Genomic DNA, 19,542 nt, shown 5'->3' on the forward strand with positions numbered 1-19,542 from the left:
AATAATAATAATAATAATAATAATAATAATAATAATAATAATAGCAACTACTGCATGCCTTATCCTAGAGGATTAAAATTAGTACATGTTTCAGTAATGTACTTCATCTGTAGGAACAGAAAATTATGCAAAAACTGCATCTGTAATATGCGTAAGCAAGGAAAGAAGACCAACTTTGCTGATGCAGCGGCTATGCCATGTTAAAGGAAAAGATTGAAGCAACACCTGAGGATAGGCAGGCTGTGATGCCATCAGAATTGGTGAAACAAAGTAAACTCAGGGAAACAAAGCTAGGCAGGCTGTGATGGCCACACAAAAAGCTAAGAATAGTAATTTTGGGGGGTGATTAGTGGATACCCTTTTCAAATGTTTTCGCACCTTGTAGTAGTAGTTATTTGTATGATGAGCCACTATCACCAGCACCCCCACCACCATTTGTCTTCTTGCCTCTGCTAATGTAAGCAATACCTGACTGGCTATGGGACCTCCCTCTTTGCTTCGCCATGAATGGAGCCTGTTCAGACAAGGTCAACCACTGTCAAGAATTGCTTGTTTCTTCACAACATTTTAGTACACCTGAGGAAAGTTTTTACTTCCTCTTATAGCAATGAAATAATATATTCCATATCATAAATTATCATTATACACACACACACACACACACACACACATGCATACATTTCCATATTTCATCTCCCGGTGCCATTTTATGTACAGTCTATGATTGATAATTCAGGTGAAATTATCAAAGTTGGTGGGGTTCTTAAAATGATTAAAAGTTGTATGCAAACATAAGCCTTTGATTTGTCTCTAATGGATTGATGGATTTCATTTTCAATATTTTTTTCTGTGCTAGCTGTACTAATGCAAACATGGCGTGAAGATCTATAATAAGTTGCTTAATGGGATTTGACTCTTCATGGAATGTGAGAAATGATGATTAAACAGAGTAGGAAGAAGATGGTTAAGAGCTGTTATTAACAGAGTAGGAAGAAGATGGTTAAGAGCTGTTATTGCAGCCTCTTTCTGATCTCATACAAGCTCAAGTGAAGTTAAAGACTGATTACCAACCACAACAAACAGAAGGAACATAAAGTAGTTATTATGGAAAAACGTCTCTTTTCAATGAAGCAGGTCTACAGAACTTGAGATGGATTGGTCTGATGATTCTGCTCTGAGATGGGATGTGTTGCAGGAGACCTCTTTGAGATCTATTAAAGCACTGACAGTGAAAGGACTACCAATTTGGAGGTCAGTAAGCATTTGGCGAAGATCAGAAGCTTCTTCTTTGAGCCGGGCATTTTCTTGGAGAACTCGGTCATGGCACTCGGACACATGATTCAACTTGTCTATCAGATTATGGTTCTCCGTTCGAAGACGAACCACCTGAGACCATAGCTCATCCAGGTGCTTTTGTTTCCTCATCCGCGACCTACGAGCAGACTCCCTATTGGAAATCATTCTCCGCTGCTTCCTTTCGTCAATGATGCTGAGTTGGTTTTCATCAGCTTCATCAGAAGTTGAGTTGTTGCTGAGACTTGATGACTGAGGGGCGAATTCATGGACAGGTTGAGGGAAGGTAGGGTTGTGAAAGTTGCTTAAGATTCTGTCAAAATGGAAGGTTGGTATGTTGCTCTGCTGTATCAGGCCAAGGTTAGCTGCGAATGGAATTGGGCTTTCAGCTGCCAGATAGTGAATACCTGTGAGCTCACCTGGAAGCATGGCTGAAATCCTTGATATGATACTTGAAGGATTTTGTTTTGGATTCACCTGATTGTGGTAGGGGAGAATGGCAAGAGGAGTGGAGGGGTTTTATAGAGGAAAAAAAAAGGCTAATGAAGTGGGCCGATTTCATCAACAAGATTAACAGTATCGGAAAAGCTTACATGAGCAGAATATTTAAAAATTATGATGAATGGCACCACAAATGCTGCATCTTATCTATGCACAATGCTTTGGTTAGAAATGTATGCATACGCTTACTCTCTTAAAGGCAATTGGATGATGAGATGTTGACACATGCTTGGATATGCATGTTTGTGTTACTATTTTATGTATGAATGGGAAAGATAATGCATGAGAAATCATAATCATAGAAAATTGATATTTGGATAATCATTTGGCTAAGATATGATGCTTACTTTGAGAAAAAGGTTGATGATGTTGGGAGTGCAATTATTAAAATAGGGAATTTTTTGGAAGAGGAAGAAGAAGGAAGAAGCGGAAAAATGATGTTAAAAGTCAATCTCAAGGGAGGTTATCCTCAGAAGCCTGCAAAAATCAATGTCATATTGGAACTTCAAACTCTATCAGCCAATTATACCTTATGCTTGATGACGACAGGAAATTCAGTTTAAAAGGTAAGTAATTAAATAAAATTTTTAGTTTACATGATCATTTTTATTACAATTTAGGTGACTCATTGAGCACTTGAATTGGAGATTGGAGGGGTCCATCAGAGTGGAATTATCTAAGTAGTTAACATCAAGTACTTAAATCTAATCCCTGCTCATTTTTCTCAAGTTTTATTCAACTGAACTAGGCAATAAACGCCTTATGCTGATTCCTCTCTGATTTTGTGATCATGATATTGGCGCTTTCCTCCTGTGTTTCCTTTGTACCAGTCATTTGTGTGAATTATCTTGTCAAGGCAAGAGCTCCATTCACCATTCACTGCAGCTGAAAAGCCTTGGTGAATGGTGGGTCTTGATTGTCCTCTGTCAATATTCACTTCAACTGTAGCAATGTCAATGGAACAGATAGTCCTAGACTTTCACAACAGTAAAGAAAGCAAAAAGATAAATTCAATATCTTCAAATTATCCTTTAAAAACCATTCAAAGCGCTTCTGCGCTTAAAAGCTACTGATTGCAACATTTGCCTTTGTGCTAAATAACTTGCGCTTGTTTGGATTGGCAGTTGGTGGTAGGCAGTCAACGGTTAGATGTTGGTGGTTGGCAGTTAGCAATTGGAAACCAACAAATGTTGGATTTTGAAAGCTACTTCAACCACCAACTTTACCAGTGCCTTAAATTAGCAGTTGGAGGAGCAAAACTTATCGTTGGCTTTCAATTGCTCATCCAAACAAAAGCATTGCATGTGTTTAATGCCATCCGTCCATTTAAGGTTGTTACACATGTTTTTAAAATCTTACCAGTAAAAGGAAGGCAGCTAAATTACCATTTGCCTTCTCCATACAATCCCTTATTAATTACACATCACCAAAGATCACTATATATAAAAGTTCAGTTGCATCATTGTGATGTTGGGGAATAAGTGGCCCTTCAGGATCATCAATTCTTGATGTTCTTTCATGACATATCAGAAACAGGCACGTCTCCATCTAAGCACCAAAACTACCTTTATCATAAAATATATGTTACCATGATCAGAACAAAAATGTGGCAGCATCCCACATAGGTTAACCAGTCTGTTCTCTTTGTTTATCATTCCAATGCTGCTAATCTCGAACCCTTGGGGCCCACCTTGGACTATAATAACAAGAAGATCAATAGAAACAGAATATTAGATCATAAAAAAGTCTTGGCATAATCTCAGAGGCAGCTAATTGCAAACGCAAATGTTTATATTCTAGTTATTTAATAGAGTTGAATATTCTATCCACAACTTTTGCTTTAGCTTCACTAATAAACTATGCTCGGTTTAGGTAATTCCCCACTATAGAACTTCCCTTGCAGATCAGAATAACTGATAACTAAAGAACAAGATTCCATGAAACTCGTCCATACATAATATTAACCAGGCTAATTAAACTTGTGTTTGGATATCATATGGCTGCCTTTAGTTTGTTTCTTTATACATAATAGTTTATTGGGTGCATTTTGATCGCTGTGCATGTTGCACTATATATGGATAAGGGCTGCAATGAACTGACATTAGATTAGCTGAAATCTTGTAAAATATTAAGTGGTCATGTACAATTTAGGTTTGGTGACGGCTTCATCACCAGATGCTAAACTGATAGTCATCTTTGAAGACGGAAAAGATTAAAGCATAAAAAAAATGGTATCATAGGATGTGCAATCAGTTGGTTTGCTTTTGAACCAAATTGAAAAAAAAAAAAAAAAAAAAAAACAAACTACATTTTGAACAACCATACCAAACTGAATTTAAGAACCTAATCGAACTGAAATAAATCGGTTAAGTTTCATATATCTGTTTTGATTTCAGCAATTAGAGAGCTCACTCTTACCGACATAGATCCATTGAAAAGGAAAAGGAATTTGCAGGAAAATTTGTTTGTACTTTTGGTTATAGTCGCATGTAAAACAGACATGAAACTGTTATTTTTTATGTGGTTTAAATTTTGAATATGTTTTAATAGACCTGAATTGTAACCCGACTAGAAAGCTTCGCGTTGCAACTCTATTGGAGACCAGTATAATATAAATATTGTAATATTCTGTCTTTTGCTGTAGAGTTATGAAATATTCGGAAAACACACTAGGTTAGGGTTTGAGAGTTCTAAGTGGTTGTACTTACTCTTTTTCATTATAGTGTAACTTTTTTCTTTTGTCTTGCTCGTGGACGTACACCTTGCAGTCGAACCACATTAAATTATACGATTTGTGTGTGTACCTTAAAATTGTATACTTGTTATAACAGAAACTGAAGTTGCCTTGTTATGATTTACCATGAAGGGTGGAGGACTCATTAGTGTTTTCAAGTTGAGTGGAATCAATTCAGCTCCTCCACTCCACTTGTAAATATAAAAATTTTACAAAGTTAAAAGAAAAAAATAAAAAAAATAAAAAAATGTTATAGAGCACCAAAAGCTGGCAAAATAAGTTGGACAAGACATGATTGACACAAAGTAAGTATTTTGGGAAAAGATACATAAAAACTAAGATGGACATGGACAATTTCTGCAATTGATAACATGTGGATTCTCTTGTACATGCTATTTGTGGAAGGTAAATTTGCCTGCCAGCCAATAATTTTATACCAGTATAATAGGCAGCAAATGAATGTTAATTTTTGACTGCGATATGTTGAGCAATTCTGTAAGATTTTGTTTCAAATACTCTTGTTTACCTTTCCTCTTTGAAATGCGCACTGGCGGATGATTGCGGTGACCAAAGGAGGTTGCAATAACTGTTTCATTAAAATAGCAGCATTTTTTAATATAAAATTTGTTTACTGATGTTTTGTCTAGAATTTCCATATGAGAAATTATGCAACAGACTGGGTGCATCAGGTTGGGATGTTGATTTGGTTATTTTTCTGTAATGTAATAGTATACTTTTGCGCAAAAACAACTCTACTTAAGCATCACAATTATTGTACTTGTAACAAGCATGGTTGAAACTGTGTTCTAAATTCTAATGCACAAGACTTTTCGTGTTGCAGGCTCAGCCACAGAAATATGAGAGCATTTTCTGATATTTTTTAAGTGATCGAGAGATTGATTGAAAACTAAGCCATTTTTTCAACCGCAGCAGGTACTGAGCAATACTAAAATTCATGAAGATGCTTTGATTTGATTAATCATTAACAGATATTGGAGGGAGGACTAATTCAGGGTCCTACCAATTGATGAAAACAACAAAAACAAAAGAAGAAAAGAAAAAGAAAGATATTCATCATCGTCATCATCAACCATTGATGCACTTGTTTTTCCTTTATCCACAACTCCTTCTCATACGTGCCTAGCCTAAATGTAGCCATAGCTAAATTGGAGACACACACAAGGGGAGGGCACCACAAAAGTGACGAAAGTGCTAGGCACGGAGGGGGACTGGATTTAACAGCTCCCATATGGTAACAAACATAATTTGGGTAAGGCGACACATCACAGTGAAGCATCTGGTCATGCACACATATTGGGTCCATATTTCTTGCTGCCATGGGTGATGGGTGCTGGGCGCACTACCACTCCTCCACCTATTTGTACTGCCTGTCAACTCACTCCAAAAGAATTCCATTTTCTCATCTTTCCCTCTCCTTCACTTGCTCATTTGCATGAACACGCTCGCACATACATATACACATACATAAATATTGACACGTATAATACCTACTTCTGTCATTAATTATTATGACTCTAAATAATATCATTTTAGATACTGAAAAAAGCAATTAAAAAAAAACTATTTCGTTATTTATGCTAAAATATATAAAATTTAATTTTTCAATAATTTCTAAAATTTTCTAACTAATATGTTTAAGAAAATATTTTTCTCAACAATAGGTGTAGCAGCAATACCAAATAGATTTTAAGTCATCTCTATCCCTAGTTTTAACTTGCAGTTGTATATATTATTCAAATTTTCACCATTTTGGTATGCAGACATTACTGATGATGAATATGACCATCCAGCAGTTCGGGTCACTTACATTATTAACTTTTTACAAAATTTTTCCAACGGGAATGTTGATAAAAAGAAATTAAAATCCCCCATTCAGAGGTGCACAATATTGTCTTTCTTTAACGTTTCACCACGTGAAATGGGGACTCTTGAACACTCTATAAGACCACAGGTCACCGCATTAAAGTCTGTCTGTTTTCAAGCTTTTTCTCAAGGCTTCCCATCATGGAGTTAGCAATTTAGCATGGGAAGTTTTTGGTACCATGTCCTGTACCGTGTGTGCATTGTCTCCACTTTCCCCCCACTCAAACAACCCAACTTTTCCTTCCCTTGAGAAAAATTCCCCCTTGCGAGATCATCCCAACTGTAGACTGATTGGTTCAAAGAGGATAAGCTTCTCCTCTTCACCATATATTATTCATCAAATCTTTCTTCTTATGCCATTGCATTTTTTTATAATCCAATATCGCTCTATATCTCTATTATTATAATAATGTCAATGGTGGATGATGCATTTAGAAAAACAATACCATACGATATAACTTGCACGCATGTTTAGTTTGTGCTTACGTATGCTAATTAATTAAGGTCATAATCCACTAGCAAATGTGCAGATTAAAGTTGTTTAGGTGCTTTAAAAGAATCAAAATGGCATTGTTTAGTCACTAAATAATATACAATTTGTAGTAGCTAGAGCACATAATCTGTTCAATTAATGGCGATGGCAATACGTTGAGAGCTCCAAAGTCTTCAGCAGATGATCATTGGATATTTCTCTGGAGGAAAGGATTGGTCACCATCATACGATTCTTCCTAGTACAATCTCAAAGTCAAGAGTGTTGCCAAACCTGCAACTTGTAGATGTGCCACGGGGATCAATCTTCATCTATCTATTGATCTATTATTATTATAGATGATGAAAGTCCATATATTTATTAATGGTAATTAATGATGTTTTTATCGTGCAAGGCTCTTCTTCTGGGAATTGATAGGCTGCCTCCCTATAGTTTGATCAGTGATCGCGTGCCATCTTTTTGAAGAACGAATGGGCATGGAGAGGTTGATGTGGGTGGTAATTAATTAATAAACAAATAATAATCACTTGAGAAGAAGATGAATAATGAATGATTGATGAGGATTCTGCAGAGTACCAAAAACATAACACAAGGCCCCTTTAATTTTTTTTACTTCTTTGGCTTTGTCCCACTATTAGTTAGCCAATTCTCTAATGACATCAAATACTCAACCATATACTCGACACAGGCAATGTGGAAAATGCACAATGCTTTACTTATCATCATCAACATCATCTTTGAACCTAACCAAATAACTGGCACAAGCATGTATGCATGTCACCTTCAAAGCTTTTGGCTTCTCCATTAGGATGTTAATTGCATCAATGACCAGTTATAAGAGGGTTAAAAAGGTTAGATTAAGTAAACCATAGTTTGTCAAAACCATGGTGTACCAACCCATATAATTTTCCACTTCTTTTTTTTTCCCCATTAGTACCTTTCTTGATCTTCACATAATTGATTATGTATCTGTAAGTTTTATTTGTAATCCTACCTGTCCAATAATTTCATAAATATTTGCTGAAGGAGAAATACATATATATATAATGTTATAATTAGAACATTTGTAAGTTTTAATTTATTTTAAAGTGTCTACATTTTCCTTCTGCTCCAAATTTGAAGTAGTGGAGAAATTATGGAATGTTGATTTCATTTCATACTTTGTGTTTGACCAAATGGTCTTCCAAATGAGCCAAGAATTGGGAATTGTCTAAAATATCATATGAGTGCAAAAAAGAGTAAATTCAAAGAGCAAACCGAGGCCATATATAAATGGTCTTAAGTGGCAGTGATTCCATTTTGACTAAACCTGAGAATTGAGACACTAAGATGCCTCCTGGCCATGGTGTCCCCATTTTGAATGGGACAACTTTTGCTCTTGTTTTTTCCTCTCAAAAACCCACATTGGAACATGTTATGATCACAATATATAACAGGCTTTGTCCATAATTATAAGAGATCTCTTGCTGCTTTTTATCTTGTGATGTGTGGCCAGCAGTTTTTAATGGCCTAATAAATTTTCTTTCTTTCTTTCTTCATCTCTAGAAACAAGATCTTGAGATGGGAAATGTTGCACTACTTATGCATATGCAATTTAAAATTAATTTGGGATTACAAATGAAGATTCAAAATGATCTCTTAACTCAAATCAACCCTTAGAAATCCCAAGTGTCATGTTTGTATAAATGGCCCCATCAGCTAGCTAGTATTCTAAGATGCCTCTCAATTGGTTAAACCTTGAGTTGTCCTCTTGTGATTGCCCAGGTGTAGAAATCAGAATCATTTGGTAAAAAATATTCTAATTAAATATCTTAATTAATGAATTATTCATTGGCCTTATGAGATATTATTGATGTCATTGTCATGTCCACTACTGATCAGACCAACAAGCTGGCACTTTAATTTTATGGGCAAATTATTATATAGTTCACGGATTTTGATATTGTTAATTATTTGATCCATATATTAAAAAAATAAATTAATTTTTTTTTAATTCTATTAATAATATAATTCATTATTTTTTTTTCATTTTGTTGTTATATATATATATATATATATATATATATATATTCTATTTCTATTAAAATATATTATTTTTATATAATAGGAGCTTCTAAATCACAATAAATTAATAACTATAGAAGTGATTATGACCCGTGAGTCGTGATCATTGGCAGATGCTGATTGATTATAAAATATATATATATATAAAATTTCAAATACAAGCTATAATTTTTTTTAAAAGGACCTAAAATTTATTTCCTATGTCATTATATAAGCATATTTAAATGGAAAATTGTAATTTTATTATTTAATAATTAAATATTTATTCCATAGTGAAAAAATGTATTGAAAATTCTCTCTAAATTAATTAATTTTTTTTATATAATATATGAACTAAATTTCTTTATTTATTTTAGCTCTAAAAACACACATCACTCAGCCCAAGTTTCAATTTTATGGGCTGAAAGTTCTTTATTTCTTTTGGGCTTTAAAAACCCATTACTTAGCCCAAATTGCTAAGGTGTATTACAGTGAACTCGTTTTTATATGAATCTATTTTCTTTAATGCGTTGACTCAGTTGCATGAATTTAACTCCTACAACTCGTATAACTAAAATTCATCTTCTTTATTACTAATTATTAAGAATATGAATAAAAAGAGATGGATTTAATAGAAAAAGCATCTTCAATGAAAAATGATTATTTCCTAAAATTAATTAATGAATTTATCGGCAAATCAAGATAAGTTTACGTAAGATTATCATGGAAACAGGAGTTTCTGCTATGTATATGACAAATTTATGGATACCTGAGCTACAAACACAATGCCTTAACAATGGCGCAGAATCCTTGTCATGGGCCCTTATCTTCATCCTTAACGTTCACCATTTCTCCATCTCCATTATTTTCCCTTTTGTGGTGATCATGACCACCTTCAGCTGCCATTTGAACCCTTCTTAATAATAAATCATTGCGGATGAGACCACCATAAGCGCCACGATTGCCGATAAATGGCCATGAATGTCGTGAACGGGAACTTCTTCCAAGTATTTTCCTGCAAACACTCCGACGTCAAGCCGTCGAAGGAGTCTGGCAACACGTGCATGCACCCTGTAGCTAGGATAACACCGGAAGCAAACGCTGTAACGATTGAAAACAAATCTTTATAAGGCACGCGAAAACAATGGAAGCTATTGCAATGAGCTTGAGCTTCAAGGATTTCGCCATGTCGTGGCACCGCCCTCCGGCTTCGGACTGGTGTTGTTCGGCAAAAGCTGGTAGTGTCAAAGAGAGAATGAGGAGGAGAGAAATAGTGATTCTTGTACACCAGGCCATGGCTACATGAGAGCTAGTGAGATTAAAGAAAGCTACGGTGCAGTGTGCGTTAATGGCGAATGATGTTGCTGATAGTGAATTCGTGTTATATATGGGGTTTCTGCTGGTGGGTCCCCACTCTCCAAGATATATAACTTCAACTACTAGAGTTGAAGAGTCAAACTTGGAAGCTGTGATACAATTCCGGTCAAAATTGTCCCCTCACAGAGCCTTGAGTGGCTGCTTAGAAGAGTGCGAGAGAGATGTAATTTTTGATTTAGAGATGGGTATTTTGGAGAGCTTGAAGTTGAAAGTGGCAAGTGGAGGGTGTTTGGTTTTTGGATGCCAGTTGATAACGATAAACAGTCAATTAAAAAATTTAAAAATATAAAATTAATAATAAATAAATAATATATGATATTTATTAATTATAATTTATATCAATTTTATTTTTAAAATTATCTTTTTAGTTAATAACTAATTTAATTTGATTTTTTATTTAAATTATATTATAATTTAAAAATCAACCTTATTAATAATTTTATTTTTTTCATTTATAATCTTATTACAATATTATTAAAATATTTTTTATTAATAATATAAAATATAAAATACTTATTTATTATGAAATAATCATTTTTTACATTTAAAAACTTAAAATTAGCTATAAATTTTTTCTTTATCAATAATAATAAAATATTTATTATTTTATAATTATATTTTTTAAATTATTTAATTATTTTTAAAAAAAAATTATTTATTTTCTTATTTTAAAAATAAAATGAGTAATATAATATAATAAATTAAAAATTATATATTTATTATTATAATAAAATAAAATAAATTTATAATTTAATATTTATTTTAATAATAAAATAAATTATATAATATATATTCCTATTATTTAATTTATATATTAACGTCCCAACGTTAATAATTAAATATAATTTTATTAAATAATTAACATAAATTAATTTTCACCGATTATCAATTAATAGAAATAACAGCAGCTATCAGGCCAATAACTGCCAACCACCAGGATGCTAGTGGATTTCCCACCAGAGCTCTTCAACGTAACAGGCAACAGCTTGCGCTTGTAAACTATCTGAGCCGACGTGGCAAATCCCAATCATGCCGCCTTATCTGTTCGCCTCCAAACTTGAAAAAAATCCCCTCCTCCTCTCATTAGTGCCATCATGTCAGTGTAGCTAGTTTCTACTCTCTGCGCAGTCTTCCGCTCACTTTCAATCTGTTCTCTCTCGAAAGATGAAGCCTCACATATTACTTGCAAGCAATCTATCAATTTCACCATTTCTAAATCTTCATTCTCGTTTGAGAATGTCTCCACCAACCCTTGCTTTCCTCAACAGAAACAGTGCCATTCACTTCAATCTTCTTCGCCGCCCTCCAATTCTAAACCCTTATTTCAAGGTCTTCTTGTTTTTCTTATTTTCTTCTGCCTTTCATTTCTCTATGTGTGATTTTCACATGTGTTGTTATCGGTTGGTTAGGTTGTGGAAGCGGTGAGATTTGATGGCCCGATAATGGGTATTATGGAATTGGAAGATGATGAGGATTTTGAGTTGGTGATAGAGACCTGCATTACGCGTACTCTGTCTCCAGCTGCGACGCTGGAGCGCGGCCTTCAGAGTATTAGAGAAGCCGTCGAAGAATTGAAGTTGAATCCTCCTCATTCTGGCAGTGGAGTTCTGAGATTTCAGGTAATTATGAATTTGCAAATTATGTATTATTTCTTTGAAGTCATATCTTTTGATTAAATGATAATGTGATTGTCGCAGGAATTTACAGCCCAGAAAATTTAGTCAAATCCTAGTATTCTTTTCCAATAGTCTTTTACGATTTATGTTTTGTTTGTCTTTTCTCATTACTTTTAGGATTTACGTTAGTTTAATCAAAATCCTAGTTAGTTGTAGTAATTTTTCAGGTTTTAGTCTAGTGCTAAACCTGTTATTTTTTCTTGCGTTAGTCATTGTTTTTGGTAGCAATGCACTTGATAAAAGTGAGTTTTATTTTGATGGCAAAAAGGCCTAACAATTACTCTTAGAGTCAAATAAGCAATTGTCAATTCAGTTGATCCATTGAAAATTACATTTAGTTTTGAATGAACCATTGTTAATGACAATTGTCAAAACACCTTGGAAATTTAGGTAAAAGACGCCTAATCTTTATCATGTGATTCTATCTAATGATTGAAAATATGTTGTGCACTGTTAGCGTGCCCAGTGCTCAATTTAGTTTGGCATGCTCCATGCTGGATGCAGAAAAGGAGCTTTTGGCGCTGTAGGACTCTGGACTTGCTGGGCTCACATTCAACGGAGCACCCACAGTGTCAAGTGAGGGCTTGTAAAAGTAAATTTTCGATTCGTACGGGCTGAAATGGATTAATTAAATTGACAAGGGCTTATTAGACTCTAAGAGAAATTGTCAGGGGTTTAAAAGGATAAACTAAATTGATAAAGACTTATATAACTCTAAGAGTAGTTGTCAGGGGCTTAAAAGGGCTTTTTGCCTATGTACATGATATAATGGCTGAGTGGCATTCCTTTATGCCTGCTTTATATGAGATTCGACTTGTTAGTATTTATATTTACTTTTCTGCAGTAAGTCATGTGTGAATGGTTCTATTGCAAAATGAATATGAGGGGAAATAATGGAGATTGAGAAATGTGAAATGCTGCCTTTTTTTTTTCATCTAATTTGTAATTAGTTTATGCAATATGACTATGCATTTACAGGTTGCTGTGCCTCCCAGTCCAAAAGCTTTGAATTGGTTCTGCTGTCAACTGGAATCGTCTGGAGTGTTTCCTCAATTTTTTGTTTCTAAGGAGACTGAAAATCCATCATGTAAATCCCTTTATCTGAACAGAACACGTGGAGTTTTTGGAATTGGAGCTGCAATTTATTTTGTACAGTCTTCTTCTCATACATCAGGCAATCAGAGTTCAATAAGAAGGTTTCTTTTTGCATTAGTGGTTTACTTTTTTTCAATAATTTATCACCAGAAATTTCGTTTAATAGATGGGTCTTGGTGTGTAAGTTGTGTCTGCACATTTTGATAACGCGTGGTTATTTAGCTAGCTCATAGGATATGAACCGACTTGTAGTTTAATGTCTCAGAATGGAGGCCTAATAATGGAACATAGTACAACTCAACTCAACTCAATCAAGCCTTTATCCCAAAAATTTGGGGTCGGCTATATGGATTCGCTTTCTCCACTCTAAACGATTTTGGGTTAAATTCTCAGAAATGTGTAATGTTTCTAGGTCATGAATAATGGAACATAGTAATCGTGAATAATTTTATCATTATCTTTCATGGATAAGATACCAGGTAACTTGGTTACTTGGGCTGTTCCTTTGTTTAACAGTTGCTGTTCCCTTAATAATTTTAATTGATTTGATTTCTGTTCAGTAATATGTGAGGAATATAAATGGTGATAGAATCTTTTTATTTTGTGCATGTTCTTTGCTTTATACTTCCTTTCAAGAATGTTTTCAGATCCTTCTTTCAAATCATGCAGTGCTTATCTTTGTTTTAAGTTTTTTATTTTTTATTTTTATTTTTTAAATTTTCTTACTCCAACATTTTCTTTTAGACTTTATGTGGTGGCTAAGTAATGCCCATGTAGTTTACCTGCAGGTATGTCTCAAGTGATTCTATCAACATAGCAACTTATGGTTTTATGGATATTAAATTTGACACAGCATCATCTTCAATTAAGCACGAGGCTGGTTCATTTTATCTTGTAATTCCTGAGGTACTTACATTCTTTTGCATCTCTTTTGGGCAACATTTAGAGTTCATCTTCCCGTGAATTATGTGTTTATAATAATTGCTCTACCAATAAAGTTCTAGACTCATGACTGCTTTAGTGTGTAAATATCTTTGAGCTACATTTTAAATGCCTGTTGGTAATTTGGATTCAACAGATTGAATTAGATGAGCACGGGGATATCTCCATTTTATCAGCAACACTGGCATGGGATGATGCATACTTTTGTACATTTAAACAGGCAATTCAATCTTTTGAGTCTTCAATTTACCAGGTAATATGATGTCATCTTCGTATGCAATGTTATACTGTGGGGTTTTTCATTTGGTTAATAACTTCGTATGCATAAGAAAATGATATCATCAAAGAATTAATTATTCCATCAAGATAATATTGTTCACTTAACTGAGATTTAAATCAAGCACTTGAAATTGAAGCCTGCGTTTATTTCAGAACCTGTTCAGATTTTGAAGTGCTAGATGTGAACCATGTAATGCTTGATGTTCTTTTATATCATACAAGTCATAGCCAATATTGTAGCAATTAATTTAGATTTTATTGTAGTTTTTTCGACATGTAATTTTATGTGACTAGTATGTCAGATACATCTTGCTTGCTTGATTGATTGAGTGCCATTATCTCTCAGCCACTCTCTCTAAAGTGTAATTCAAAAACCTGCAAAGTTGTTACATTTGCAAATATTGTAATATAGTAAAATTTAAGCCCTACCTTAGCATGTGTAAATGTTTGTGATTTTTAAACAATCATCTATTTGTATATTGTTCTTGGTGTTGCGTTGACATGGTACATTTTTTTGTTTGGCGTCCCATTCAACTGGAATATTATTTGAATAAACATGTATTTCCTGTAAGTCTCTCTCTACTTTATTCCTTACCCTTCCTTTTGTGGTTAAGTTCAGGCCGGGTATCATTTTTGCCCAACTGTAGAGAGATGCTGCTCTAATTACACAAGGTCTGCTCTCAATAAGCTCAAATTGGTGGAGGATAAAACCCTTCAAATGGTACACAAGAAATTCAATATCTAGTCTTGATGTTAATGGCATGCTAAATTTTGTTGTAATTTTAATTTATAAGTATTCTTTTATCATTTTATTATTATTTTGAAATTGGAATATCCCACACAAGTCTAGTAAAATAAATTGAGGTTGTAGCACAATTGGGACCTCTGCAAGGTGTGGGGATAATTTTGCTTTGCACATCTAGGCCAAAATTTGATGGAGGAAAGAAAGAGACCTTTTGGAAGTTAGCGGATGCAAATCCTAGTTCTCTATAGAACTCAAGATCAACTTCCATTATAACTAATCAAGAGACTTGGTTGCATTAGATTGTTATAATTTAAGCTTCCAATGGTGCTTGGGAAGGGTTGATGGAGGAATTCTATTCTAACCTTAAATAACTGAGTTCATGTTGTATAATTACTACTGAATTATTTCATTTCATATTTCAAAATGATTCTCTCTCTCTCTATCTTGTGCCACCACTGTGGAAAAGTTTGCCCACTATTTTCTGTTGATTTTTAGGCTTAACTTTGACATAGTTGTCTTGCTTTCTTCCTGGTGCCTACCAAAATCATCGTGTTTGGGCTCTATTTTATAGTTATATTGGGAAGACGATTTAATTAATCATTTCCAAGCCGACCACTTATTGGTCTTCAGTTTGAAGAACTACATAAGAGTGGAGGGGAGGGAGATAGAGAGACCTATGACACTTCACCTAAAAATTTGAATTGTAACAAACGTCTACTTTTTCTTTGTTTAGTCCTTAAGCAACATGATTTTCTAGGTTTCTTCAAATGCTCTGTTGCTGGACGGAAGGGATTATCAGAATGACCTCTTGGAACTGGTATCTCCTTTCTCCTGGTAATTATTCATCCTTTAATAAATCTCAATATGCTTAACTTGCATTGTGGCTAACATTGTGCATTGGCTATGCACTCACTATACATCTGGCATCCTTCAATAAGACTATCTGAATTTTTATATTTGCCAAACTTACTTTGCAGAGAGGGACCGCATTTTTCTGTCAATTTTATTTCCGGCTTTCACCAACACTTGCTGTTTCCAATAACATGGTATGTCGCAATTTTGCTAATTCAGAAAAAGCATAAGTTCTTGAATATTCTCTTTGTCCAACATCTATGGAAAGTGGAAATGCAAGACAGAATTTGTATAAGAAGATTGAAATGAAAACAAATGCTGTTTGGCAAATTGTGTAGACTACTTGTACTTATGTTGGGTCAACTATATATGAAAACTTCTGTATCAGTTCATGTCAGTTGTCACTGCTAGAATATGGCAAGTTTCTTGGTGAATCATGAATCTAGCACAGATATTTCATGCTATTTTGTTCATTGAGAAAATTGAAAGCCACGAGTTTATGTTGGATATTTTTGTCATGAGAAGCATGATTAAAAAGAAAAGGAATAAAACTTTGGGACTGTAAACTTTGTATGCTTCTGGGGCCCAAATAAAATTCCACATCCACAACTCTATAATTCATGATATCACAAAGTTACATAAGAGAGCTTCCATTTTTTTTTTCTTTTGTAATTTTTTTTCCCTAGGATGAGTTGTGAGTCAATCTAAATGCGAGGATTGGGTAGAAACTCAAATAAGCAGCCGTGGCTGACTTTGGCTGGGTGAAATCTGCAATTATTTGCAGCACTTCAGACCTGATTGCTATGAAACAAAAGAAAATTAAAGATTCTATGTTTCACACTTAAAATTCCTTCAGCATCGCACCTAGGATTGAATTGAAACACAATCCAAGAGGCAATAGTTAAAATTTATTGACTCAAAAACTAGACCATAAGCATTACAAGTTGAAGATTCGAACTAATCCTAAACCTTAAAAACATTGGACTCGTAGAACTAGCTCTCTTCCTTGAAGGATTTTAGACTCATAGAAACAAAGGATTAATGTTTTCCATGACCAATAAGGGTCAAATAAGACTCAAGTTTTAAATAATGGCCGTTATTTAAAGGAATTTTAGTATGCTGTTAGTGTTACCGTTAATACCGTTATTTAAAGAATTTTTGAAATTGCAGCTGTAAAGGCTGTTACAGCTGTTTTATAAACGTAATGGCCCTTACTGATCGTTATGTAAGGGTCGTAACTAGTAACAACCTTTTTATTTTATTGCTGAGAATCTTTGGCCTTTTTTACTGCATTCATGTGAAGGGCAGCAGAAGAAACCTTTTTTTGGGGCTAATGGCTATCTTGGCTTATTCATGCAGCCCCTCTTCATTTTCTCTCTAGTCTCTAGGCATTTTGCCATTTTCCCTCAACTTTCTCTTAATTTTCTCCACAATCAAGTGAAATCCTTCATTTGCTTTCAAATTCTTGAGCTCAAGAGCATAGATCATCAATAAATAAGGTGGTTTTGAATTGAAGGAGAGCAAAGGGTTAGGTATTGTTTATTTTTTTTCTTCTAATTTTTTGCTATTTTTTGAATCATTTTTAGGCAAACACATAAATAATTAGAAAATAATATCAAAGAAAGTTTTAGATTTTAATAATATCTGCTAAGTATAAATTTAGACTTTGGCAAGATAAAATTTAAGGGAAAAAAAATAAATTAAATAGTTAGTATGTTTAAAACCTAATTTTAAATTAAATGCTTAGTTGCTTACCTTAGTTATTATACCTTATGCATAAAGAGTCAATTTAATGGATATAGGCAAGGGTAATTAATAAAAAAATATGCTGTAATTTAAAAAAAAAAATAATATAAATCATGTTTTTAATTTATTAATTAGGTTATAAAATTTAAGAAAAAAAAATCATGAAATTAACTCTTGAAATTAATTTTCATACATTAAATAGTAAGTTTAAAACCTCATTTTAAATTGAATGCTTAGTTGCTTAGCTTGGTGGTAATAATTTTGTTGTTAAATTGATTAATACTAATGATATATAAGAATGATGGATTTAATGTTCTTATTTGATATATTTATGCTTATTATTTAATTGTATATTTTAACTTTAATCATATTTTTAAATATTTATTAATTTCATGAACTTTGCAAAATTTTCAAGTAGCAACAGGCTATTATCGTCATGTTACAGCCGTTACATCCTGTTTCCATCACCCGCGACTGCGATTTAAAACCATGGACTAAAAAATAACGCATATAAGTATCTACTAGCTTATTCTAGCAAAGCTTGAAATCACATAAATACCTTTGAATCTTGAAGTTGTAAAATACTGGATACAGCTGCTAATTTACTGAAATCCTTGTTTAGCTTTATAGAGACTAGAAAGTTCTCAATAGTATTCCAAATAAGCCTTATATAAAATCCAAATCGTAGTTCTAAGTTTCTTGAGTTTAAATTTTATTTCTTGTCTGTTTCACAAAGACAATTTAACTCTGTCTTCTTGTGAAACATTTGTTGGCAATCTTAATGTATGACCTTATGTGGATATTGAAGTAGTTTGGAAATGTTAGAAAGGCAAAAAGGTAGATGATAATTGTTCAAGTTGTCTCTTTTGACTATCAGTTGGATCACGCCTGTGAAACAAGTTACTCCTTGCCAGAATGTGCAAACATCAATGCAGTTTGGGCATCACTTATCGTGGAAGAATGTTCTCGTCTCGGGTTAATGGTGAGACTTTAATTATTCATCCTTTTCTTTCCTTTTTTTTTCCCCCTACATTTTCCTGATTAATTCTTTGTTCCAGTACTTTTGCATTGCACCAGGATCAAGATCATCCCCCCTTGCCATTGCTGCTTCCACTCATCCCCTAACAACATGTATTGCTTGCTATGATGAGCGCTCGCTGGCATTTCATGCTGTTGGTTATGCAAGAGGTTCTCGTAGTCCAGCAGTTGTCATAACATCTTCAGGAACTGCGGTTTCAAATCTTTTTCCTGCTGTAAGTTTCACGGAATATGTATAGTACTGAGGATTTCATTTATAGGTGGTTAAGAGACATTTTGCAAATTAAGGGGTTTTAGTTATTTATGTTTTTACTTATGATGCCTAATGTATGCATTGTGTAGGATAGTTCTATTTAACAAGTTTATGGTTGTGGCATAGAACTACAGCTACCAATTGTATTGCGACTGCTGTCACTCTGTCCCTCGTCTCTTTATTTGTGTGTGTATTTGCAAAGTTCCTTCTTATAATTTAAATGTGAATTTTTTATGCGTGATCATTTTTTTTTTCTTGTTGCTGAACTTGTTTTTAAGATTTCAGTTTATATATTTATGCATTTTTGTATGCAGAGACGTGGAATATTTTCTGAACTTGTATATGATGCATGGAATTATTATCGATACTGATTGGTTTCAATCTGCAGGTTGTGGAAGCGAGTCAAGATTTTGTGCCGCTTATCTTACTTACTGCAGATCGTCCTCCTGAGCTTCAAAATGCTGGGGCAAATCAATCAATCAATCAGGTGTGGAACAATGAACTTCATGTGAAAAAAAATTTTAAGATGTGCAACAGATTACCTTCATCATTTCCCCCCTCATTTTATGTATTTGTAGGAGTGCTTGTGCTTG

General features: G+C 33.8%; 3 protein-coding genes across 8 annotated transcripts in view; 1 reads left to right on the forward strand and 2 right to left on the reverse strand.

The window, feature by feature from the left end:
• LOC110660717 (uncharacterized) overlaps nucleotides 1-19,542 on the reverse strand; it is a 67,190-nt gene that overhangs the window by 38,357 nt on the left and 9,291 nt on the right. The gene's annotated exons all lie outside the window — the stretch shown is intronic.
• LOC110667608 (basic leucine zipper 43-like) lies at nucleotides 6-1,914 on the reverse strand. The gene has a single exon (XM_021828502.2). The coding sequence runs from the start codon at nucleotides 1,720-1,722 to the stop codon at nucleotides 1,123-1,125; it is 600 nt and encodes a 199-aa protein (XP_021684194.2). The 5' UTR covers nucleotides 1,723-1,914; the 3' UTR covers nucleotides 6-1,122.
• The window catches only part of LOC110660726 (protein PHYLLO, chloroplastic), a 28,441-nt gene continuing 20,228 nt past the window's right edge, over nucleotides 11,330-19,542 (forward strand). For 3 of the 6 annotated variants that reach the window (XM_058132339.1, XM_058132340.1, XM_058132341.1), the window contains exons 1-11: nucleotides 11,330-11,652; nucleotides 11,733-11,942; nucleotides 12,978-13,195; nucleotides 13,883-14,000; nucleotides 14,173-14,289; nucleotides 14,935-15,036; nucleotides 15,818-15,877; nucleotides 16,038-16,106; nucleotides 18,536-18,640; nucleotides 18,717-18,911; nucleotides 19,338-19,436. In XM_058132339.1, the coding sequence (XP_057988322.1) occupies nucleotides 11,488-11,652; nucleotides 11,733-11,942; nucleotides 12,978-13,195; nucleotides 13,883-14,000; nucleotides 14,173-14,289; nucleotides 14,935-15,036; nucleotides 15,818-15,877; nucleotides 16,038-16,106; nucleotides 18,536-18,640; nucleotides 18,717-18,911; nucleotides 19,338-19,436 (1,458 nt within the window). In that variant the 5' untranslated portion in view covers nucleotides 11,330-11,487. Of the gene's footprint in view, nucleotides 11,653-11,732; nucleotides 11,943-12,977; nucleotides 13,196-13,871; nucleotides 14,001-14,172; nucleotides 14,290-14,934; nucleotides 15,037-15,817; nucleotides 15,895-16,037; nucleotides 16,107-18,535; nucleotides 18,641-18,716; nucleotides 18,912-19,337; nucleotides 19,437-19,542 lie in introns of those variants that run through there. The other 3 variants (XM_058132343.1, XM_058132342.1, XM_058132344.1) reach the window with 3 other exon arrangements.

This window comes from Hevea brasiliensis, chromosome 13 (genome assembly GCF_030052815.1).
Source record: "Hevea brasiliensis isolate MT/VB/25A 57/8 chromosome 13, ASM3005281v1, whole genome shotgun sequence".
In the NCBI taxonomy this organism is placed as follows: Eukaryota; Viridiplantae; Streptophyta; class Magnoliopsida; order Malpighiales; family Euphorbiaceae; genus Hevea; species Hevea brasiliensis.

Excerpts from the sequence above, each read along its gene's own strand:
- LOC110667608 (XM_021828502.2), bottom strand. The coding sequence starts at position 1,722 with ATGCTTCCAGGTGAGCTCACAGGTATTCACTATCTGGCAGCTGAAAGC.